At 47.8% G+C, this 25,726-nt stretch overlaps 1 protein-coding gene across 5 annotated transcripts in view; it reads left to right on the top strand.

The window, feature by feature from the left end:
* GOLM2 (golgi membrane protein 2) overlaps positions 1-25,726 on the top strand; it is a 510,098-nt gene that overhangs the window by 362,182 nt on the left and 122,190 nt on the right. For all 5 annotated transcript variants that reach the window (XM_086957907.1, XM_086957904.1, XM_086957905.1 and 2 more), the window contains one exon: positions 7,784-7,942. In XM_086957907.1, coding sequence (XP_086814033.1) covers positions 7,784-7,942 — 159 coding nt within the window. The remainder of the gene's footprint in view (positions 1-7,783; positions 7,943-25,726) is intronic.

The raw sequence follows: 25,726 nt of genomic DNA on the forward strand, positions 1-25,726 counted from the left end.
ACCACACCACTCCTGAGGACTGAGGGGGTTGAGGGTAGCAGTTCTATATTTGTGAGTATGGGGTTGCCGGTGGACTTGGTACATGAGCAGTTGAGGATCAGTAGGAGCCCAACAAAGAGACCAAAGGATTCCAGATGGCACCCATTTCCCCCAAACATAACCCTCAAATACCTCTCTCTTTATATGTTAGCCTTTGAGCCCAATGAAGATGCAAGCCGGGCCAAGACACCTAGATGGAGTCTTGGCCTGACATCATTGCTTTTTTATCTACTTGTTTCCAGTCATTCCCTCCACCTCTTTCCTGCTGGTTGGTTATCTATGATGCAGTGCCCTTTGCTTTAAGCCATTTTGTGTGTTGTGCCGATGAATGTTTGCAGCAGCTCACCAGTGTAACCTGTGTTTTTCATGCTTTTATCAAGCACACCTCTGCTTTCTGTGCTACCATCAGTATGAGTGCTGTCTACAACCACCTTGCTTGCATGCAGAGGAAATGTTCACAATATCTAAAGAGATGTTTGATTTTGTCAACAAGAAGACAAAATCTACAGGTGGTACCAAACACCCTTTATGCCGGTGAGTTAGTAAGTCCTATGCCTGGCCCACCTCCATCACTCCTCACGCCAACTCGACAGGCCCTCCACCGTCAATGTGGTTGTCTGCTTCAGTGGCCCTTTTCAAAGTGTGAATCATCTGGATAATGTGTAAGTCTGTTTGAACAACCAGCTATCTGCCAATAACTATTGACAAACTCCAGGTAGATCATATTGTCACAGTCCAGGAAAGGGCATAAAGAGTCTGCTAGCAGAGGATCCTTATGGTCTAGACCAACCCCATCTCCAGAAACTCCAATATGTTGTGACTCTGCCTCTCATCCAGATGCAGAGACCATACGCCATGATTGCACTTAGCAACAAGTCAATCTCTCCTTTTCTGCAAGTTTGCTGCACCAAAACCTGAAGCACGGGGCCTAAAGTTTCACTTGATTGAGCCCTGTTCCTTCTATGGGAGTTCTCTGTCACAGTCCCTGCTTTGCATATAATTTCAGTCATCTGTCTCTACCTGCTCCCCACAGTGGACCCTTGCTCAGAAGCTGCATAGGTTGCATTTGAGAATGGGGGTTCCAACCAGGCAGTGAGCAGAGAATATCTGCATCCAAAGCACAGGAAACCGGAATCCCCAAGTATTTGAATGCACACCAAGTCCTCTCTGAAATATGACGGAGAAGGGGAAGTTCTGATCATTGCCTAGCGAACTCCCCTCGAGATGTAACTCTCGCAATCTTGTTGACAGGTCACTCAAACTCCAGAAGCGCACCATACGATGGAGTATTCCGAGACAGTTTCCACAGAATTCACCCCTACTGTCCCTCCTCTGACATTGTGGACTATATGGCTTCCAGATTGAGTTAATTAGGCTTCACACCCAGATGCAGCTGCTTCAGGAGGTACGACATACTTTCCAACATCTTGTTAGTATGACTGCAGTGTTACTTCAAAGTTGTCCCCTACATTCTCCTCAAACTCCTTTTTGGATGCTCTAAGCAAAAATGTTGAAAGCCAGAAAGACCTGATGACTAAACTTCCTCCAGTTCTGATACAGCTGCCATTGCAGCCCTTGTAGTACCAAGTTCAGCCCCCATGCCAGAGGAGCAACTTGTGACAAGTGTAACCCTGACCCAACTGGCCCTCCAGCCCAGGTGCCAACCCTGGCTTCAGTCCTTGCAACATTTCGGGTTGGGTGTTGGCTAAATGTCATCTTTCCCTCTGACCCCTAATCATCCCCACCACCACCCTGCACCCCGTTTAGGAAGGCACTTATTCTGGGCGACCTGAACACTTGTATCAAAACTTGGTACCAGTGATAACGAAGTACTCCATCTGAACAAATGCTAACGTAGCATCAGTACCTTGCAGGTACTATCCATTGAGGCCGTGGCATACCCGCCAGAGAACAGGAGATTCCATGCCTTTGTGACCACAACATCTCCCCACCAAGCCCTGCTTTAGATCCCATATAGTTCAAGCAGGCTTAGAAAATTTGCAGAAAGCCGTGCCCTGAGCCCACCATTTAAGTCACTGGACAGTAAGTACCCAGCCTCAAGAACTGTTCAGTCTGTGTCTTAAATCCTCAAGCTCAGTCCATGTTGGTGAAGATGGTTTCCCTAGGGGCAAAGTTTCTTTCTCCCATATGGACAAGGTGGCATAGTGTCTGAAGAGCTACAACATTCCAGTTGTCTTTGTTCGGCAGGCTAACTCCACTATGGCCAGCTCCAGTCTCTATCTCTGGCACAACTTGGCTTTCTATGCCTCCTTGCCCTTGGACTATGCCCAATAAGATTCATACTCATCCTTGGGTAAGTGAGGTGTGGAGCAGAAGCTGCTTAAACCCAAGGACCTAATCGGTACTGTTTCTAGGATCTGGAACTCTTTACTGGAAATGCACTAGCAGTGGTGGTTCAAGTCATTGAAAGTCTTCTACCTCCCCTTTGATGAAAGTGTGTTTGATCCCTCAAAGGCTCATGCCATCCACCAGTGTAAGACTATCACGTCCAATTGCCATCCAAGCAGTCCTGGTAGAACACTGAGTACAGAGCTGCACCTTAGATTTTTACCAAGATCATGGCCCTGGTTGCAGCCTTCTAGTGCATTCGAAGGTCCACTAACAGTCATACCGGGATGACTACCTAATTCAAGTGGCATCCACGAGGTTCCAAAGTCCACTTTAGCCCTAACACTACATACTCTGTACAAGCTTAGTTTCTTGTTTAACTACTGCCAACTCCTTTTTGGCTCCTGTCAAAATGATTTATTTAATAAGGGGTGATTGTGAACTCAAGCCTGGCACTGGCCCTTCCTCCTCCAGAAAGGCTAACAGTCAGCACCCATTCAATTGGCCACTTTGTGACCAAGTAGATTGCGACAGTATTGTGGTTTCAGAAGCTTCTGGAACTCCAAGCATCTTTAACAGAACTAGAACCCTCACATGAAGCTCCACAGAAGTTCCTTGCAAATCCATCTGCCTGAGTTGAAGCTCATCCTGGTCCATCAATCCATCCTTGGAAATCGAGAGATATAATCACAACCTCTTGGTCTGAAGCCCCTTCCACTTCACCTGTCCACAGCTAGAGGTCATTACCAATTCTTCAGAGTGTGGCTTGGGGGTAGAAATTGTGACATTAGAGGACTCACCAAATGAGGTACATCCTTGCACATATATCATGCTGAAAACGAAAGTAATCTTCTTGGATTTGAATGCTTTCCTCACATTGCTGAAATCCATGGTGGTGATGGTGTACACCGACAAAACCACAGCCCTCTTCCTCCTGGTTAGAGAAGTTTGTGGGAGTAGGTATTCCAGTTAGGCATGTTACTCCTAATCTTCCTCCTTAGCGTGGGTCTTCAACTCCAAATGGACAAGATATTTGAGCGCCCTTTAAAAGTCGCATAAGTGGGAGGTACTCAAGGAAATCCTACTCGAAAATGTCTTCCCAACTAGTTTCAACACCATGTGCAACAGTTTGCTTCTTAAATGGGGAATGGTGGTCTGTTCCCGATGGAATGGTCTCATGTTGGATTGTGCAAGGTGTTTTTGCATGCCTTTTCTACAATCTAATTTGAAGGTTCTTCCGAAACTTGGGATGCTTCATAATTTTGGTAACTTCTACCTGACTTTGCCAGAGGTGGTCATTAACCCTACCCTTAATGAGAACACCAAATAAAGAGCTGTTGGGTCACCGAACATAAGAGAAAAACATAAATCCACTATCTGGCTCTGTAGATGATGAGATATTTTTAAGATGGGGCATTTACTATATTGCATACTATATATTGCTTGGTATATATGGCTTCCTCTATGGCGACTGTCACTACATCGTCAATTTAAGTAGATATAGTAAATATATACTTACCTTTATGAGGTTCTGGATGTGATATGTCTTTTGATATTGTTGACCTTGGTGTAGTGACATTCTAACTTACTTTACTCCACTTGGCAGAAACTGGGATTAAGTGGAGTCATGCAAGACTAACCACTTGGGTCTATTGGAAGAGACATGGGAAATTTCTGCTTGAGTCACGTCTCCATGGCACCTGAGCAGAGGAGTTCTGGCACAACATGAATACGAATCACGTCTTGCACTTTTATCTGTGTGTGTCGAACCAACTGTGACATTTTGGGGCAATAGTCCAGATTAGAACTAGATGGGCAACTATTGGCAGGCGGATAAGGTCCTGCATTGCCTATAGCTGCAGTCTGCATTAGCTCAACCACTGCCAGGTGTTTGGGGACAATGCCAACACCTGATCAAGATGGCATACAACAGGCATATCCCTGTTGGGCATATCATGGCAGGTATGTAAATATCCTACAGACCCTTTCTTTACAATATACTCAAGTCTTCTTTTCATACCATTAATAGTTTTGGCCATGAACCTCTGCAGTATTTCTTTTTATAATCAATTGCTGTGGTCTCTCATCACAGAATGAGAATGGGAAAAGCCATGACAAGAGTGGCATAAAGTTACTGTTGTAATAAGTCTAGGAGGAAAATATTTTTCCTGAGATTTATTAACATTAACCAGTGAGTCATCATTTTATTACCCTGACTTCCACTCTACGGGATCACTGCTTTCCTGACTTCTGGAAAGGACTCGTTTATTCAAGGGTTCTTCTTGATCTCAGTCCTTAGTTATAGACAACCTGTATTGGCAGTCAGCTGATAAGTTTAGTATGCTTGATATGTACCAAACAGAAAAATTGTAGCCTTCCAGTCCAAGAAGCCATCTTGATATTGTGGATGTAGCATGCAGAAGCTTGTGCAGTGCATAGATGAACTAATGGCTTATGATCTGTTTGGACCAGAAACAGTAGGCCCATAAAACTATTTTGAGTGTTTTATTGCCCACTAACAAACAAATACTTCCCTTTCCACAAAATAATAATTCTTCTCTGCATCTTTCATAAATCTGGAAGCAAATGCCCCAAGTCTTTTTTTTGTTTTTTTTGTTTTTGTCAATAGCTTGCAATATTGTTGCCCACAATCTCTTGGAACTGACGCTTTTGTTCAAAATAGTCTTCTTGTTCACATCAAAACATCCCTAGAAAGGTGTACCCACAATTTTATTTTTACCTTGATGAATGCATCTTGGAATTCTTGGAACCATACAAACAGAATATGTTTTTTCAAGAAGAGCTCTTAACGGGTGGACTATGACAGCAACATTTTGCACTAATTTAGAGTACAATTGTGTGAACCCCAGAAATTACTTTAGTTCCTCATTTCCACCAGAAGCTTCTTTATAGCTTTCACCAGATATAGTTCACGACAGATCTAGACACTTCTATTTGTGAATAGTTCGCCCAGCCTGGGTGAGCCTTTACAAGACAGCTTGTAATGTGTGATTGTGTTTGTCATTGTCTTTGCCGCATCCCAGTATGTCATTCTGAAAACACACCAATCCTTTTATGCCTATCAGTTGTTTTACCAGTAGAAATGCAGCTGATGTAAAACCAATCCAAATGGCATGCAACAGAACCTGAATACACTCAAAGGTGACAGAGTATGTGAGATATTTGTATGGTGGTATGCTGCAGATAAACTTATCAAGCTTAAACATTAAGCCTCTCCTATTAAACTTAACGTCCCTCCTATATTAGGTAGGGGTTGACGGTCAACCCAAATCTCAGAGTTCAAATCGAGCAAGTCTACACATAACCTTAGTCCTTTCACCACCTATTTTCTGAGCCATAACTATAGGGGCGAGCTATTCTGCTGCCTCTGTTTGTTCAGTTATTCCCTCATTGATGAAGTCAGTATAATTCATCCTCTAAGTGTTTTCTCATAGAATTCTGGATGGAACGAACCTCATTTGTGACTGACTGTCCTTCCTCCTTTAACACATTTTACATTGTGAGTCTTTCAGATGATCGAGTTTGTCTGAAAACATATCAGGAAATTCATTATGTGTACTCTGTACATCCAGAGAAGTTTTAATGAGTAAAACAGGATCAGATCTAATCAGGTCAAGAGTAAATCCCAAGTATTTCTGTTGTCTCCGACCTAAAAGGTTTGAACCTTGCATTGTAATTCAGACTTTACACACTGCAGAACGTCCCTTAAAGGAGAGCTCATGGTGGTCATGTCAACTAAGTAAATAGGATTCTTATTATATCCCTCTAGATATGTTTGTCCGGTGTTAATAGGAATTGATCGTTCATGTCCTATGGTCTTTTTTGAAGTCATTATAGTCTGTGACAGTAAAGGAGAACAGGAGTCCGCTAAGACCCTCATTTTCTGATAATCAGTATATATTTCACGTGGCAGAGCACTTAGACTTTCTAAATGATCAGATACATGAAAAACAAACTCTGCCTCACCTTATCTTCAACAACATTCAGGGACTTATTAACCGCATCGCTGCGGCGGCTTTTCCCGCTGTGTGCTGCGTTTTTCAAAATACCACGTTACATGACGAGCTGAGCTCGTCATCAGCTACGGCGCTCGTATGCTGATGACGAGCTCGTCATCAGCATCGAAGGGGTTAACAGATTCTATGCAGAATCTGGCATAATGCTCCCTTTTTCCACATTTTCTGCACACCCCAATATAAGCTGCTGTGCAGTTAAGCTTGCCATGTGGTTAGGAATGCCACACCTATAAAATGTTTGCCTATTGGATTCCAGGTCATTTTTACTTTTTCTAATTTGAGTTTCTGAACTTTTTTCATATTTTCTAATATTCTTTCGAACTTTAAGTTTAGAACAGGCAGTTTCACAGGATCTCTTCAACTCTATTACACATTCTACTGCTTGTTCTATTCTATTGTCAGTTTCTATGGCATAAAAAACAAGAACATAGCGAAGTGGCTAACGTAGTTCCAGAGAATTACTTAATTAGTGATCATCATCATATCACCAAGCTTTATGCTTTGCTGGAAACTGGCATTAAGAATGGAGTTGAAACAGTGGCAGTCTCACGGTGCTCTAACCAACCAAAATCTATGCTTTCTACAGAGATTAAGTGTACCTGCAGTTTCTGAGCAGCTTCCAGGAAATGTAGGTCACACCAGCGGATATGGCCAGTTTAGATTTTGATGATTCATTCCTCTCCCTGCAGGTTCAAGCAGAACCTTCTATACGTCCAGACAGGGAGTGTCAGTGTCTTGTTGCACTTTGCTCCAAATGAGTTGCGTCAAGTACCTTGTTAGGAATTCCTACTAATGCTGCTCGTTTCCTTGCAAGAGAGTCCCATGCCATATGAGAGTTTGCTGATGTGACGCTCCCCATTTTGACAGAATTCTTGATGAAACTTTCTCAGTATGGCAAGCATGCTTCCAAGAAGGCCCTGCAAATAGCCCTCAACATAATTTCTTTCTCGCGAGGTACTCCAGTTTCACGAGTGGATGAGGACGCCCGGCTTTTCTGATTACATTCAAGCACAGTTGCTATAGATGGTATTTTGATGGGCAGTGACTTTTAGGGGAGAGAGACAGGTAACTCCTGGTAAGGGTTAAAAAAGTTGCTCAGCTGCCGGAGCACTGGCTTTGATTGCCCCTGCTAGAATATTCAACCAGCAGTATTGCAATTCAGTTGTATTGGACTTTGGAAAATGTGTAGTGTTTGTATATGTCCATACCAGTGTGTGGGGGACTGAAGTGGTGATATAAGCAATACTATTGATTAAACTGGAAACCTCATTTGGAATGTGGAGGCAGTTTATGTAACGTGGATGGTGTTTGTGTTCTGGTGCATAAGTCAATCACACTTGTTTCTTGGTGTACCGCAGGTGCAGACATGGTTTTTGAACTGAAACCTGAGGTGGGAAATCCTCCAAACACTCCCCAGTTACAACCCTTGGAAATGCAGAACAAGCGGCGTATGGAAAGCAGTCTAAAGGAGCTCTTTCCAAAGAAGAGGAGCACAAATTTTCAGAACTTGAAGCAAAGTAAGAATAGCTTGGTCCTTTATGTTCTGGTTTCTAAGCACATATTCGTTTACTATGAAGCATTATTACACAGTGTTAATCTGACTGGGAGGTTACTGCCATTGGAATGGGTAGTGTTCACATTCAGTCATGCTGCGTATCTTTTTGATGAGGCTATTATGCCCCATGTTGGCCTGAACTGAGGAATCTATATTGTCTGACAGAATCAAATTGCGTGCATCTGTTAGGCAACAGCTGTCCTGGACTGTGAGCTCCACCCTGCACATTTGTAATGAAATTCATATTATCTATGATTGCAGTCTTAGCTTATTTAACTGTTACTATCCTGTACTGTGGAAGCCATGCTCCCAACAGCCTCAGAATGCACATCTGTAAGGAAACTACTCTTGCATCCTGCTCCCTCTTCTTCCCAGGTAGTTGTGTTTTGCATGCACGACCAGAAGGCTTTTTAGAAAGAATGCTGTGGTGTTACATTTTTTACGTGAACCCCTCAGAGGATGTCCCTCCACATGTGGATCCTGCCCACTTTCATGCCTCAACACCGTCCACACCCTTTTCCTATGTATTCCACCTATCGCACAAGATGCAGAAATTTGCTTATCTGGATTGTCCAGTTTTATGGTGTTGCAGTTCATTCTTTCACTGTCTTGCCTTCTAAAAAAGAAAATATGTTTTCCATTTTCATATACTATTAGCTGACAGAAAATGTCTTTAACCTCACACAAGCCTATTTGGACAGACTTCAAGCTGTGCATAGGATGCTGGAAACAACACTTTTGTATCTGTCTGGGCAGTTCTCCTTTCTGTGTAGGAATCAGCAAAAGTAAGTGACAAATCTCCCACTATCAAAGAAAAAGACCAACATTTTGTAGATGGATGTGAGCTGTTACAGTTGGGTGAGAGAGATCAAATACTGGTCACCCTCATTAGGTCGCTGTTTCGGATATGCACCAGTAAGTGGAACCCTACTATTTTATACTTGCCCTTCAATACCCATCGAGGAGGATGACCCCCTCAGGCACATGCACGTATGCATACATCTTTAAAAGCACTGAGTCAATTCATTTGTTACCAGACAACTGTTTAAAAATGGCCAGGAGCCCAAATTCCTACAGGGCTGAGGTCCTGCTTTAGAACTTAACTGAGCAGGATGTGAACAATGTGAAGTAAATTAGGCTCCAAGCTCCAAATACTCCAATAAATGTGAAAGGTTGTTAGCTAAATCCCTTCATTCACACAACTTGAGCTAGCTCTCTTTAGGACTCTGGTCCTTTTCACCGATAGTGGTTTTACCTGAAAAAAGCTTCCTGCCCCTGTATATTGTTTCGCTCTCCCAAATAATAGAAAATACTGCATTGCCACACAAAGGCCCACTCACAGCAAAGCAATAAAAGAACACCTAGAAAGGGATGTCACTCATAAAAAGAGGCACATCAAAAGACAGATTTTCAGAATAAAGCGAAGGGTTTTATTTGTGCCAAACTCTGTAACAGAAAGGCTTTGCCAGATGTCAAATGAAAACAACTTATAAATGTGTTTGTGTATATATTACCTACTGGCGGTTGCCAGTAGGTAGTTATAGTTAGGACCTTTTATCCATAGGAAAACCGCAACATTCTATTTAGTTTAACTTTGGCGTCGATTGATGAATCTTCTTGAATGTTTCCAAACTTTTGGCCAGCTGAGCTCCACTCCTTCCCTGAAAGTTTGGAGGTGATTGGTGAAGCGGGGGCCTAGACAAAAGGGGGGTCCCAAAACGTGTTTTCCCCATGCAATTTCCCATAGGATCTTTAGTCACAGTGAAAGGAAAGATATAAGATATGTACACTAAATACATCAGATGATTATAATCACTGGAGACTTGACTGTGTACACAGACACACTTGCACATCACAATGCCAACAATCAAAAAAAGTACACCACGGGCTGCAAACACTGCATCTTGGCCCACTCCTGATTGAGGGATTCACAGCCGGGGTCAAGAAACTCAGCAAGCCATGAACTGCTACACTAAATTAAAACGCGTCTGCCTTCATTCAGGTCCAAACAAAATCCTGCTTTCAAAGTCAACAAACCCCAGTTTTATAATCTCAAAGCACTAGAAGTTTCTGAGAGGACCTCCTGCGCTAAGGGAGCTTACTGGAGTTGGCCACTCTCCATGCAAGCATTCCAAAGACCTTCCCACATATTCTTCTGCGCTCCCACATGTTCCAGCCCCTATTCTTAGCGAAGCTTGAGAAAGTAGAAAACAATCTCCAAAAGCACAGAAAATAATTTTGAACTTGGATAGCCTAAACAACTTGCATGATCTGGGGGCCTGCTTGTGTTTGCAAAGCTCAATTTAGACTGAGACAGTAGTAAAAACGTAATGAAACTTCCCAATGTACAACACAATGCACATTTGTGCACCAATGCCTATAGTATTACTTCATCTTCCTATGTACAACATAATGCACATTTGGGCACCACTGCTTATAACACTACACTCCAAGACAGAGAGGTACATTCCACACCTTTCTCTCTCTCACTCTCACTCTCACTCTCTGTCTCTGTTCTCTCTCTCTCATGCTTTCAAACGCACATCCCACACATTCTGTTCCTGGCAAGGCTGTAAAAAAGAACACACTCCCACATTGAAGCTACAAAGAGTCACTAAATGACATTTCTTTTTTTGTATTATTCTTTTTTTATTTTAACCTTAAAAATAAACATAACACTTGCTTCAGAATCATTGCAGCATACCCAGTATTCATATTGGCATACATAAATGCATTGAAAACATAGCACTTTAAAGACCCCCATTATCCCGCCCTCCCGCAAAAGCAATGGGCCCCAACCGAAAATCACCTAGCACAGGGCACACCAATATGTACATTATGGTGTGGGTTGATCAATTCTGTAGGTCGTCCAGGCCCTCCAGATCCTTTCCCATTTGCGTGGGCATCCTCTACTCTGATATACTGTTTATTCAGCTTGCTGGCACCAGTCCAAATCATTCTCTAAGGCGTGTACTGTCAGGGGGTATCCTGGCACCCCATGCTCGGGTAATATTGCGATTTGCCACTGCTCCCGCAAGGGCCAGCCAAGTTGTGGCTCATGTGGGCCAAGCTACTTCACCCAGCACCCCCAGGATTTGCCACCGTGCATCTTGCGGTACCTGCTCAACCACCACAGCTGCCATCACCTGGGCGACCTGCCTCCAGAAAATTTGAATCTTAGGGCAATCCCACAATATATGGAAAAACGTTCCTGTTTTCCCACAGTCTCTCACACACTGTTCTGCTCTGCAATGGCCCACATGAAATTGCGCAGACCTTGAGGCATATGATCTATAGAAAATATGAAGCTGAATCAGCCTAAATCTGGCCCTAATAGCTATCTCTCTGGGGCATTGCATTGCTTCCCTCCAATAATCATCTTCTGGGAGGCCAATGTCCGATTCCCACGCCTCCTGAGGGGCCCTAGACAGTCAGGGGTATTATTTATGAGTTTTTTTTTTTCATATATAAGGGATATTGCCTTGTCAAGCATGGGGTCGAAGAGGAGTCTATCCTCAAGTGGAGTGTATTCTGGCAGTGGACTCCCTTCTTTTAAGTGACAATGTAGTGCGTCGTAACAGCAAATATCGTAAGTCTTCTGTGGATTGCATCGGAATTCCTCCTGTAACCTATCAAATGTTATAATTTCCCCCTTTTTCCAGATGTCTACCAGCAGATCTATACCAATGGTACTTCAGCCACGGAAGCCCTCAGTCTGCCAACCTCGTGCAGCAAATTACCCTTCCATAGGGGGGGTCTGTTCAGTCAGTCGAGTCTCCCATCCAATCATTTGTGTAGCCTTCTGGCAGGCTATGACCACAGTCCGAGTGTGTGGTGGGAGGGACGACACCTTCTGTCGGCCCCATATAAAACAGAGGAAGATGCCCTTGCCCATAGCATGGGGATCGGTCCGGAAAGCCGGTTCGTCAAGTGGTGCACAGACACATCCATTGATGTTGACCAATTGAGATGCGAGTCACACAGTCACATAACTCTACGAGAAGGTAGACGTCGAGGGGGCAACAGCGCCGTTCGACGTCAAGGTACCGTTCTGGGACTCGCTCCGTAGTGAGCCTATCGTCGTCGACAGGAAGTTCGCGTTCCAGACGTCGAAGCTGGCCATGGAGCAGTGGATAGACGTCGAGGGGGAGGTCTGATGTTTAGTCTAGGGCCCCTTCTTCGCGGCCAGCCCGAAAACGCAGGAAGTTGGTCTCTTCTTCAGGTTCGAAGTACTCTCATACCTATTCACCATCCAGGACGCCTCCTGCTCCTCGTCAACCGGTGGCTCTGCCAGTGACACCTCCACCACCGCCAAGTCCTCCTCCTCCGCCTCCTCCACCGCCCCCTCCTCCTCCGCCTCAGCCTGGGCCCACGGCTCCTCAGCCCACTCGTCCTGTAGAACCTCGAAGGCCAAGAACACGGTCTAGTTCGAGACATCGTTCCCATAGACACCGTCTGTCTTCCACACGATCCCGTTGTCATTGCTATGAGAGATCTCGCGTCTTCCACGAGGCACTTGCCTACTCTAACGGATTCTCCCCCTCAGAGGGTGCCTCCTGTTGACGATATCTCCACCTTCGAGGAGGTTCTGGTCAGAGGGGCTTCAAAGCTGAACATTCCCCTGTCTACTCCTTTGCCGTCGACATTGGTGATATTTGAAACTCTCCAGCAGAGACAAACTCCAGTTGGTGCCTGGTTTGGAGGAACCGGCTATAGAACTTCAATAAAATCTGCGCCTTCCAGGTTACAGACGAAATATCGCCCACTTGAGTCAGATCCTGCCTTTCGCCGACTGGACCCCACCCCGGTCTCAGTCATTGTGGTGGCGGCATGGAAACAGCATGCTACGGCTCCGACTTCCACAGTGCTACTGGATAAGGAAAGTCTTAAGCTGGATTCATTAGGTAAAAAAGCTTGCAACACCTTCTCTGAAGCCGGAGGAGCAACAGCGCATTTCCAATCTTACATTCTCTGGCACGACTATCTTTGGCTCTCATGCGGACGACAAAATGGCCTGCATAAAGACTGAAATTGAGACTTTGAAGGCTGTAGGTGTAAAAAAACCTAAAGAGCAGCGAAAAACCTTCTGCCCTTTCCAGCGGCGTTATTCCTCTCAGAGGTTTCAGCAGTCATAGGGCTGTCAGTCCAACCAACAGCAGCAGTTTCAGAGCTCTTTCCAACCGTTTCGGAAACGCCAACAGTGAGGACGATCCATCCAGCAGTCTGGACAAGGGAACAAGGCTCCAGCTGGTTCCAAACCTGAAGGGTTTCTTCCCCCTTGTCCGTTATCCACTCTGGTGGGGGGAAGCATTCAAAACTTTCGGACAATTGGGTGCTGAATATTGTTCGCAGTCGATACTAGTTACGTTTTACAAGTCCTCCTCTGTCGATTTCTCCAACTCGATCACGCTACATGCTTCACAAGTTACAGAGGGATGTCAACACCCTCTTCAGAAAAGAGTGATGGAACGGGTTTGTCGGTCACAGAGAGGAACAGGACTGTATTCTCTGTTCTTTCTAGTCCGCAAGAAAGAAGAGAACGAATTCAGACCCATCCTCGACTTGCAACAGGCCAACAAATGGGTTTGCAGAGAAAAGTTTTGGATGTTGACCTTGCATCAAATCTAACCTCAACTTCATCAGGGAGACTGGCTATGGGCAATAGCTCTGCAAGATGCATATTTTCACGTGCCCATAGCGAAGAAATATCGCAAGTTCCTGCGTTTCACCATGGACAACAACCATTATCAATACTCTGTGCTGCCTTTCAGCCTGAAGTCAACACCTCGGACATTTTCCAAATACATGGCCATGGTGGCTGCTCATCTAAGGAGGAACAAGGTGTTAGTCTACCCGTATCTGGACGACTGGTTGATCAAGGCAGCCATGTTTCAGGAAGCGCAACTGCATTTCAATCTGACTTCCAGTCTCCTTCTTCGTTTGGGCCTCCACATTAACCTCACGAAGTCTGTCTCGACTCCTGTACAATGTATACAGTACCTGGGAGCCACCATCAATACAAGCACAGCAAACGGAGGAGAGACACTTATTGATCCTTCGGAAGGCTCAAGCCCCCATGATCATGCCCTCCCCGACGGTGAGGAAGGTATCGTCTCTCCTGGGCTCCAAGGCCTCCTATATCTTCCTCACTCTTAATGCACGCCTCCATATGAGACCCCTGCAAGAATGTCTGGAGGGGTTGGGAAGACTCAACTGTCGCAGCAGGCTCTTCAGTCCATCCGATGGTGCTGTTCTCCACGCAATCTGCTCCTGGGGATTCCCTTCCACAAGGAGATACCGACGCAAACCATAGTGACGGATACTTCTCTCCATGGCTGGGGTGCACATTCAGACCACCTTCAGATACATGACACGTTGTCCCCAAAAGAGACCAAGTACCACATCAATTTCCTGGAGCTTCGAGCAGTCCATTTGGCACTGAAAGCCTTCCAGCCATCGTTTCACACCAGTTCCTTACTTGTTCAGAAGGACAATATGACTACAATGTTTTACCTCAACAAGGAGGGGGGCTCGAGATCTCGAGCGTTATCTCTGGAAGCCCAGGCCATCTCGAGCTGGCTGATCATCACATCAACTCACCTCCCAGGTGTTCAGAATGCTCAGGCAGACACGCTCAGCAGACTCATTCAAGAAAATCATGAATGGGTCTTAAACGACGAAGTGGTGTGACACATCTTAGAAAGATGAGGTACTCCAGAAGTCGATCTGTTCGCTACCGCGGAAAAAAGCAAATGCTGCAACTTTGCCTCCAGGTTTTACCAACCAAGGACTCTGGGGAATGCATTATGGATCAACTGGTCAAGCGACTTTCTCTACGCTTTTCCGCCGATTCCCCAGATCCCAACAGTACTGAGCAAGCTCTCGCAATCACAGGCCAAGATGATCCTCATTGCTCCAGAGTGACTTGTCAGTGGTTGTTCACAGACCCACTCCACCTGTCTCTCCTGCCACATCTCCGTCTTCCATGCCGGCCGGACCGTCTGACGAAGTTCGGCGTGCAGATGGTATACCCCAACCTCTCGTCATTGAATTTGGTGGCATGGCTCCTGAGTTAGTACAGTACTTACATTTGAACCTCCCTCAGGACTGTATGGAGATATTGAAGGCGGCCAAACGACCATCTACATGCACGTCCTATGCATATAAATGGAAGAGATTTTGCATCTGGTGTGCATCTAAGAACGTGGATCCTACCTCCTGCAAGGAAGATGTCATCCTTTCTTACTTGCTACACTTGGCTCAATCTGGCCTTCGGTTTCCTTCTATCAAAGTTCACCTGGCAGCTTTAACTGCTTATAGGAAATGTCCTTTACCAACTCGCTTTTTTTAAATCCCAGTCATCAGAGATTTTCTTGAAGGATTGAAGAAAGTGTTTCCTCCCATTAGGCTTCCTTCGCTTCCCTGGGAGCTCAATGTGGTCCTTTCACGATTGATGAGGGAACCGTTTGAACCCATTCATAAGGCTTCTCTTCAGAATCTGTCTTGGAAGACTGCTTTCTTTGTGGCCATAACTTCTGCCAGCAGGATAAGCGAGCTTCAGATATTATATTGTAAAGCGCCTTATACTGTCTTTCATTCCTCTAAGGTAGTTATGAGCACTCAACCTAAGTTCCTCCCTAAAGTTGTTTCAGAGTTTCATGTGAACCAAACTATTACATTGCCTAAATTTTTTCAGAATCTCTCTCCTCCTGCTGAGAGGTCGCTTCAGTCCCTTGATGTTAGGAGGGTCTTGAAGTTCTATTTGGACAATAACTAAGGATGTCCGTAGATCAGACCAGTTATTTGTAAACTATGGTTCGGTCCGAACTTGTCTAGCTACCTCCAAACAATCCATTTTTAGGTGGATTGTTTCCTGTATTCAGCCGTGTTATCAGAAAGCTAACAAGACTTTGGTTAGTTACCAAAGGTAAAGCAGCTACTGTGGCTTTACTTCTTAATGTACCTATTTCAAAAATCCGTAAGGCTGCCACTTGGAAGTCAGTCCATACATTTACTAAGCACTACTGCCTAGACACTGATGCTAGGGCAGATGCTCAGGTTGGCAGGCTTCACTTCGAAATCTATTTGCACAATAGTGCAGTTCTTCTCTGTTTCTTCCACCGCTGGAGAGTTATTTTGGGATGGGCTTGCTAGTCTATTCACATGATTATGACTATACACGGAAATCCCCTACAAGAGAAGGAGTAGTTTCTTACCTGTAACTCCAGTTCTCTTGTAGGGGTATTTACGTGATAGGCTTTAGCAACTCGCCTGCCTCCCCGGTGGCAGACACAGATGTCACCAAGACCCAGCAGGTTCTGCTTCCTTACGCCTTCAAAAAGAACTGAAAGTAACTGCCTCTGGCTGTGCATCATGAGATACTGGAGGTCTCTGGAGACTCTTAAAGGCACAGTATCCATTTGCAGACATATGATGGCAGCCTAAGGGTGCTTCTCTATTCATTCCTTTTCATCTCTATCATGAAAAAAGGAGTTTTGTGAAGGCGAGTTTTCTATCTGTAAAACTCAGCAAATTTCTAAATTTAAAGTTAAGCTGGCTATCTTTTTTCACTTCAAGATGATGTAATGGCCAGTGTAGCCTAGTTGGTTAGGCTGCATTATTGTCTTTTTATCTCTTAAGTGTCTAACCAGGCCTTCCTGAAGAAAGGCAGAAGATGACAACTTAAGAAGATGTATCTAATGAAGTGCTCCGGGGTCCACGCACATGGGCGGGACTATTCACATGATTATGACTATCACGGAAATACCCCTACAAGAGAACTGGAGTTACAGGTAAGAAGCCCATCCTCCCCCTCAAAGAAAGAAGTTAAAATACTACTCCGGAACAAATTTCTGCCCTAGGTTCTTGGAACTCTTCTCGCTGGGCCTAACTGAACCCGTTGTCTTCTCTAGTGATATGGCTCACTGGTTATTTCATTGTTTTGACTTTCTATCCTATCATGAAGGCGATCCCGCCCTCTCAGAGATTCCGCCAAATAATGTTCCTTTCCCGACTATATTTATAGTGATTGGATGTGTCTCTGTTCTTTGACATGTGTAAAGCGCTTTGATACACGCAAGGGTCTTGTTCGCACTATATAAAACCTTCAAAATAAAATAATAAAACACAAGGGTTGATAGTCTTACCTTCATTATACAGTGTGCCTTCCATGTACAGTCCTGAGGAATACCTGAAGGGATGTTTTTAATAGCATACTACAATCAACGGTTCGAAACATCCACAGATTATAAGAGCGGGCTAGAACCACTATATAAAGTTGGAATATATTCTAAAGCACATGATTGCTTGTACAACAGAATTTCTTTGAATACTGTGTGACCAAGCCTCTACTTGATTTATTTTGGATTTTCTAGTCATAATTATTGTATATTATACACAGTACTAGCTACACAGATACTTTTGCCACTTTACACAGAGCACCCTTTGTGAAATGTATTGTTGTCATACGTGACGTTAAGTATTGCATAAAATATATTCCTGGAAACTTAAGAACAATTTTGCCTTGTGTGTTGAATCAGATATTCTTTACTAATGCAATTGGAAAGGATTACTAGGTAATCTCGTCCTAAAGAACTCAATTGATGTAAATTGCATAACAGAATCACTGTACATGTATACTGATGTTTTGTACACCTCAGTAGGTTTTACTGAAAGAAATCTAACAAGGAGGGCTAATAATACTTAGTTTAGTGAGGTATAGTTTATGGCAAATTTGGCCTTATAAGCAATTTTCTAGCAAAAGAACAAATTAGAGGAAATTGGGGCACATGTCAGATTGACCTTTGCTATCTGGGCGAGGGCTGTCCGACTGGCCTTCTCCAGTCCATGAGGCACGTCCTATGCCACCAGCCATACGCAGCCATCTGACTGTTAAGCAACACACATTCCCAAAACCAAAGTCTGGAACCTGCAGAAAGAGAAGAGGCTGAGTAAAGCGGATAGTGCTTTTGCAGTGCCTCCTTGTCTGTTCCTCCTGTTAAAAATTATCTAGTCTCCCAATAATGACTTATTTTACAAAAAGAAACATCTTCTGTCGCTGTATTGTCAGGAAATGCATTCTTCTCATAGATCAGCCTGGGGGCCACATGGAGGGCATTAAAGAAATTCTACTGTCATTCCATTCTGAATGTAATTGCCAGACCCGAGACAAATGTAGTAAAAGTTAGTCTGACAAATATGTTCGGATAAGGTCACCATTTTGCTTGTCCAAATACATCAATGTTGGTAATCCATACAAAAATGCAGGTGAATCTAAAAAAGATGCATTACTAGAGGATAACAAGTCACATCTGGTTGTTGCTACCTGTATCCTAGACTGATATACATGTGACTCTCTGATGTGTTGTAGTGTTAGAATCTGTTCAGTAGTTTTCAGGATCTAGTTAGTAGGTATATGTGGGTTTCTGTGCTGAGGACAGGAAAGGAAATTTCAACGTTTACACACTTTATGCCATTTACTGGATATTCTTGGGCAGAAACCAAATTGTTTTCAAGCAAGCATATGAATCTGTAAATCTAGTACAAGAGAACCATATTGGTAATTGAGTGCCTTCTTTTTGTGTCATTGGAATTGCCTTATGTGTAATCATATTCTGATGGCTGCATCACTGATATAAATTGCACAGAGCAGGGCATTATTGACAGTACTTGGTAATGTCATTAGGATTTTAGAAGCTATCTCTTGATGAAATCCATAGAGGCTAAAAGATGTAGATTGATGTTTGTTACAGCATTTTGCCTTCACAGTATTCCAGGACATGTAAGCATGTAAATAAGTGGGGGGGGGGGGATGGGAGGGGGGGGGGGGGAAGCAAACCAAGCCCAAAGATGGCCGCTTCTTGAGCGAGCTCCTTCGGTTGCTGCACAATCCTTCAGTTATCCTGCACCCAGAGATCTGCAAGAAATAAATATCCGTGCTTAGATTGCATTGAGGGGCTGTGTCCTTACCTGGAACCACTTTTTATGCTCCAAACCGAACTGGAATTGCTGACAACGCAGTGAGGTTGTGAGACTGAGAAGAGGCCTGTGGTGTGGGGACGTGAGCTAAAGCCGCTGGCTCTCGTTTACCGCTGAGCTGCGCACGCAGGCGGAAGCGACGTTCCTGCAGTACGGAAACACAGAACTCGCTGCCCGGGGAGGTGCGAGTGTGGGTGCAAACCGTCGCTGGCGAAATTTGTAAAAATCAGCGGTTCTACCCTGAGCGCGGCCGGGGTGGCGCTTTTGATGGCGGCGCTCCTCTCTGGGACGGTGCATGTGATGCGGAGGAGGCTGGAGATCTAAAGTGGACCGAAGCCGCGGCGCGCTGCATGGGAATCGGACGGCAGAGGCAATAAAATGCACCCTTACTGAGGTATGTGATGGGGGCCTGCTAACCACTACCTGCACCAGGGATAGCATCGCTAGGCCCGGGAGAACGATTGAGCCTGCATAACGGCCACGCCTTGCTGCGCCCACGGGGTGAAGGCCTGAACTCGCTGGTATGAGCAGGAACACCGGAGGTAAACCGACATTTCAATAAGCTCCTCACACCCAGCCTCCCTTATACCTGGTAGTGAACTGCGAAACGACAACAAGAAGCATTAATATCTAGGCCTGGAGAAATCAAGCAGTCCTCGCTGGAGGCAGCCAATCTCCTTTGCCATTCATCTGTGGCCAGGGTGTATGGCTAGGGCGACAAGAATGGTTCGCTCCTCCATCGCCTTGCCACATACCCTTGTGCAAACCCCATAATTCCCAAATTCATGGCACAGGATGGCTCGTTGTGCTGTTCCCCAGATGGGATGACCCGTGCCTTTGCTCCCTATTATCAACAACTATAAGCGGCCAGATCCCCATCCCTTACACTCGCTGGTATGTTGGAGGTCGAGGGTGGCCTCCTCCCCAGCTTAGATCCCATTAGCCAGAAAGACCTTGATCGCGCCATCATGTGTGAGGAGATAGAGGGAGCAGTGCCCAAGTTTCCACCGGCAAGACACTAGGCCCAGACGTCCTCCCTCAAGAGTACTTGTGCATTATCGGGACATTCTCACTCCGCATTTGGCGGGGTTGTTTCAGGAGACTGTTGAAAAAGGGTTCCTTTCCGCAAGAGACAGATATGGCCACTGTTGTGGTTCTCCCCAAATCTCAACCACCCTCAACACGGTGTGCGGACTACCGTCCCATCTCCCTCATCAACACTGAGATTAAATTGTTTGCCACGATCCTTGCCCAACGACTCAAGCCCCACTTGGCCACTCTGTTCATTGTCGTAGACTGCAAGTCGCTCTGGCATACCCTCATCTTCTCAATCCCTATCTCGAAATTCTTCTGGTGGACTTTGAAAAGGCCTTTGACTCAGTGGATTGGGTGTTCTTAGAGGACATCCTTGCTATAATGGGACTCGGTCCCTGTTTTCGTGCCATGGTTAAAGTTCTTTATGCCTCCCCTCGCGCCTGCGTCTTGGTGAGCGGGGGTTCTGTCGGAGCCCTTCTCGGTTCGTAGAGGAACAAGGCAGGGTTGTCCCCTATGCCCCCTACTTTTCACCTTGGTGATGGAGCCCTTGGCCTCCCTAATGCGGTCGTCTGAGCGTATGCAGGGATGGGAGTGGCCCAACATCAACCCAGACAAAATCACACTCTATGCGGATGACGTCCTCATCTATTTGGCAGATCTCCCCATTGCCTCCTCATTCTACAGGTCTTTGAACGGGCTCTGGGCCTTAGGCTTAACCAGGATAAGTTGGCCTTGGTTCCCCTCCACCTGTCCCGGGAATATTTCGACTGACAGTTCAACATTCCTCCTCGCCGTCAATCCATCAAATACTTGGAGATATGGATGACCTTGCTCCCGGGGGCGTGGCTTGGGCGCCGATGGCGATGGTCGCCTGAGAGCTCGGCTCCGGGACTGAGCCTGGATTTATCCTGAAAATCGGAGGCTGAGGGGCACCCCAGACCCCGCATTCGGTTGAGCGAGGCGACGACACCCGCCCGAGGGCCCTGGTGGAGTTTGGTCGGAGGTGGCTTTGAAGAAATACCGAGGTTTGCGGAGTGGCGGAGTGCGACCCAATATGGCGCCCGGACCCCTTTGTCCCCTGGATCGGACCTGCGGAGTTGAGGAGGTCTCGCGGGTGTCGGCCGGCACCCAGCTTCACCAGCCTCAGGCGTTTTAGACATTAGACATTGGCTGGTTCGGACCCTCTACAGCGGGACCACACTCGATTGGACGTCCGGGCGGGTGCCCACGCACTGGAGGGCGCCGGGCACGGGCGCACTCAGCACTAGGCAGTGGTCGGCACCGCGACTCCGCAACGGGCTGCGGGTTCCTTGCCGCCCCAACTACATGGACGGCGCGACGCTCGGGCGCCACAGGACAACCGGGGGAGCTGATGGCCCGTGCCCCAGAGCTATAGTGGGTGAACGGGCCTGCCCGGCTCGGAGACGGATATCTCCGCCCCCTTATCGGTGCCCTCGGACGCCGTGGCGGTGGCGTGAGCCGAAGCGGCGGAGTCTCCACAGGCTCTGGAGAAGGAGATCGCCCATTCCGGACTGGAGAGCGGAATCCCGGGGGAAACGTGCTGGACACTTGCACACGGAGGCAACTACTCCGGGTCCTTTGCGGAGAGCCCCTGGCAGCATGGGGAAACCTAGAGGAGCCAAGGGATCCAGCCAGGCCACCTCGGACTCTGAGGCCCAGGACAAGGAAGAACATGGAGATCCTAAAAGACCTGGTGGCGCACCACTCCAGCAACAATTTGACCGTGTACTGGAAGCTATAGAGGCGACTCGATCGGCCCTCCAACAGGACATTGCCCAGGTGGCGACTGGTCTGGGTCTCCTTAGGGCAGACCATGGCAAGCTCTCGGACCGGGTCAAGGAGGTGGAGAGCACGGTGAGGACTATGGAACCGGCGCAGAGAACCCTGGCTGCGACGATAAAGGATGCCATGTCCCGAATCGAGACCCTCGAACGGAGGGCGGAAGATGCGGAAGGCCGAAATAGGAGGAATAACATTCGGGTAGTGGGCCTGCCGGAAAAGGTTGAGGAAGGCGACATGGTGCGCTACCTGGAGACCTGGCTCCGAGACACGGTGGTCCCGGAGGGCCTGTCCTCCTTTTATACTCTGGAACGTGCCCACAGAGTTCCAGCGCGACCCCCGCAACAGGGACGAGCCCCGAGGCCGGTGGTGGCGCGGTTGCTACATTTCCGGGACAGAGACCTGATCCTCAATGCCGCCAGACACAATGGCCCGTTCCAGGTTGCAAACAGCCAGGTGAATATCTTCCCTGACTATACCTACGAGACGCAGCGTAAGCGGTTCTCCTTCCTGGCGGTTAAGCGTGAACTCAGGAGTGAAGGCATCCAATATTCACTCCTATTTCCCGCGAGGCTCCGAGTCATTGTCGACGACAAAACCCAGTTCTTAGACACCCCGGAGGAGGCCTGTGACTGGCTCGAACTGTATCGAACAGGGAAGGATGGTTATAGCGCCTCGACTCATCAGGCGGAGGAGCCGGAACAAAGGAGGCGATCTAAAAGGGACAGGAACCGCCGCGGCCGCACAGGAGGACCCTCGACAGCGGAGACATCATCTGAGCGGAGGGGAGTGTTGGAAGTTCTGTCGGAACTGTCGAGAGCAAGGGGCGAAGTCATCGAAGAGGAAGAAGAAAACCCGGGTGCTCAGGGGGCTCCATCGGACTCGGAAGACTCAGTGGCAGACAGTACCCACACACCGGTGATCACACCGAAATCGGTGGAGGACCTTCTGGACGGACAGGGGTAATGGGATCGTTTGCCTTGTTTTGGGTGGGGGCCCGGCAGGGGGGAGGCGGCTGCCGTCCTTTATTGCTGACCATGGGAGAGGGAGGGTCGGGAGGCTTCTACTCTTGCCCCGAAAGATTTTGATACGGGGGGGCTCATGATAGTCCTAGTAGCCTGGGCGACGAGGGCCCACTGCCTCCGCTCAGCCCGCACCTGGCCCATAGGGCCTTCCTACGGTGGCGACCGTAGGGCTAGTGGGGTTTGTGGGGGTTTTGGGGTTGTTCTCCGTAGAAGTTTGGATGGGATCTAGATGGTGCAGTTTGGGTCCTGTTCTGGGGTGGTTGGGTGGGGGTTCTGTTGGGTTTTGGGGGGTTTGGTTCTGGTTGGGGAAAATGGCCGCCGACAGCGCTGGGAGGAACGATGTCTTTTCTTTGTGGGGACCCGGACGGGGGGACTGTGCAAGAACACTTTGGGACAATGGCTGATGTTGCTAATTTGAAATGTATTACTTGGAACGTGAGGGGGCTTCACACTATGTCCAGGCGTCACAAGGTCCACGCTTATTTAGTGCGTAGGGGAGTGCAAATGGCGCTGCTGCAGGAAACGCATCTGAACAAGGCGGAAGGGGCGGCGCTTCAGCGTAGGTGGCGAGGGCAGGTCTTCTCCACGGCGTACTCTGCTTATGCCAGGGGGGCGCTTATATGGATCAGGGCGGGAGTCCCCTTTCAAGTCACGAGGACAGTGTTGGACCCGGAGGGGCGCTTTGTGGCCATATCAGGGACGCTAGGAGGGAGGGACTTGAATGTTTGTTGTGTGTATGCCCCCAATGTGGATCAGACTGCCTTCCTTTCCGGGTTATCGGGCTCGTTGGCCCACCTTTTCACCGGTCCCCTCCTGCTGGGGGGAGACTTTAACTCTGTGGTAGATGTAGACATGGACCGCTCGCATCCCCCGCTCCCCGACTCCCCGGTCCGGCGGGTGGCAAAGGGTCGTCAAGATTGGCAGACCCGATGGGGTTTGACGGACATCTGGAGGGCGCATCACCCCGCGTCTAGAGATTATTCGTACTTTTCGAGCCTTCATGAGCTGCATGTTAGACTGGATGGCTTTCTTGGTTCGTCCGAAGTAGTCTTGTCGGCGGTCCGATCAGAGTATTTATCGCGGACCATTTCGGACCATAACCCCCTCCTGCTGGACATTCGCTGGTTCCCTGGGACGCCAGCGGTACCCACCTGGAAGATGCGCCCCGAGATCCTTGAGGACAGTGTCTTCAAGGCAGACCTAGGGGAGAAAATCACGGATTATTTTGCATCCAACGGCGGTTCCGCGAGTACTAGGGCGCTCGAATGGGATGCTTTCAAGGTGGTGGTGAGGGGGTACTGTATCTCTAAGAGGGTGGGCATGCGGCGTGTTATCCTGGCTGATTTAGATGCAGCGGATCGGACGCTTCGCGAGCTCGAAATTAGCCGACCCGGACACCCGGAATTGCAAACACGAACGGTAGAGGCGAGGGAGAAGGTGGCGGTGGAGGTCGAGCGGCTTCGCTGTTTCGATTATAAGGCCTACACGGTCCGATCTATAGCGGAGGGCGACAGATCGAGCGCATTACTGGCGTGGTTGGCCAACCCTACGCGCCAGTCCCAAACGACGACTGGGATGCGTGGGGCGGATGGGACCGAGATGTACACCCAACCGGAGATTCTTACTTGCTTCCGGCATTATTATGAATGTTTATATCGCAGTCGCTCCGCACGCGACCCAGACCGGCTTGTTGACTATCTTCGCCCGCTGGAACTCCGCACGGTGGAACAAGAAGTGGCGGACGCCCTGGGATCTGACATAGGCTTGGGGGAGATCCGCGGGGCCATCAAACGGATGGCGAGGAACAAGACCCCGGGCCTGGATGGCCTGCCGGTGGAGTTCTATGCAGCTTATGCTGACCTTCTGGCCCCTCGTTTACTGGTGGTCTATAGAGAGGCGAAGAGGTTGGGTCGCCTCCCCGGCTCGATGTGTGAGGCGTTGGTGGTTCCTCTTCTCAAGCCAGGCCGAGACTCGTCTGACCCGGGGTCCTACCGTCCCCTCTCTATGTTGACGGTGGACTACAAGATATTGAGCAGCATCTTGGCCTCGAGGCTGTTGGGACACATGCGTTCCCTAGTACACGAGGACCAAGCCGGTTTCATCCCACGGCGAAATACGACCATGAACATTCGACGGTTGTTCCGCTTGCTTGGGGAACCGTTTGTGGATGCCCCGTCCCCGGTAGTTTTGTCGGTGGACCTGGAGAAGGCGTTCGATAGCCTAGAATGGGACTATTTGGACGTGGTATTGCGGAGCTTCGGCCTTGGGGAGGGATTTGTTAAATGGACGGCAGTTCTTTACGCTTCTGCTTCAGCCAGGGTTAGATCGGGCCCCTTGATTTCATCGCGTTATCCGGTGGAGCGTGGCACGCGGCAAGGGTGTTCCTTATCCCCGCTTCTTTTTGCACTAGCGGTAGAGCCACTAGCGATGCATCTTCGCTCGGGAGCCCACTATACGGGCTTATGGACAGCGGCGGGCCCGCATTACGTTTCGCTCTATGCGGACGACCTGTTGCTCTTCCTGGAGGATCCGATCGACGCATTACGGGGAGCGGAACTAGCGCTAACGGAGTTCGGGGAAGTTTCAGGACTACGAGTGAACTGGTCTAAGACCTGCCTCTTCCCGATGCGAAGGGGTGTCCCCATTCCGGAGCTCAGTAGAGAGATCAGATGGGAACCCGACTGCTTTAAATACCTTGGGGTATTTGTGTACCACGACCAGCCCGACCTCCTGGACGGGAACATTGCCCGGTGCATGCGAGCACTCCGAGGCAGTATGGATTTTTGGGCCACGCTGCCGCTCTCCGTGGCAGGACGCATTGCCCTGCTCAAAATGGTGGCGCTCCCCCGGCTATTGTATTACTTTCGAACTTTGCCGATCTGGGTTCCACCGGCTACGTTTCGCCGCTT

This window comes from Lissotriton vulgaris, chromosome 2_1 (genome assembly GCF_964263255.1).
Source record: "Lissotriton vulgaris chromosome 2_1, aLisVul1.2, whole genome shotgun sequence".
Classification (NCBI taxonomy): domain Eukaryota; kingdom Metazoa; phylum Chordata; class Amphibia; order Caudata; family Salamandridae; genus Lissotriton; species Lissotriton vulgaris.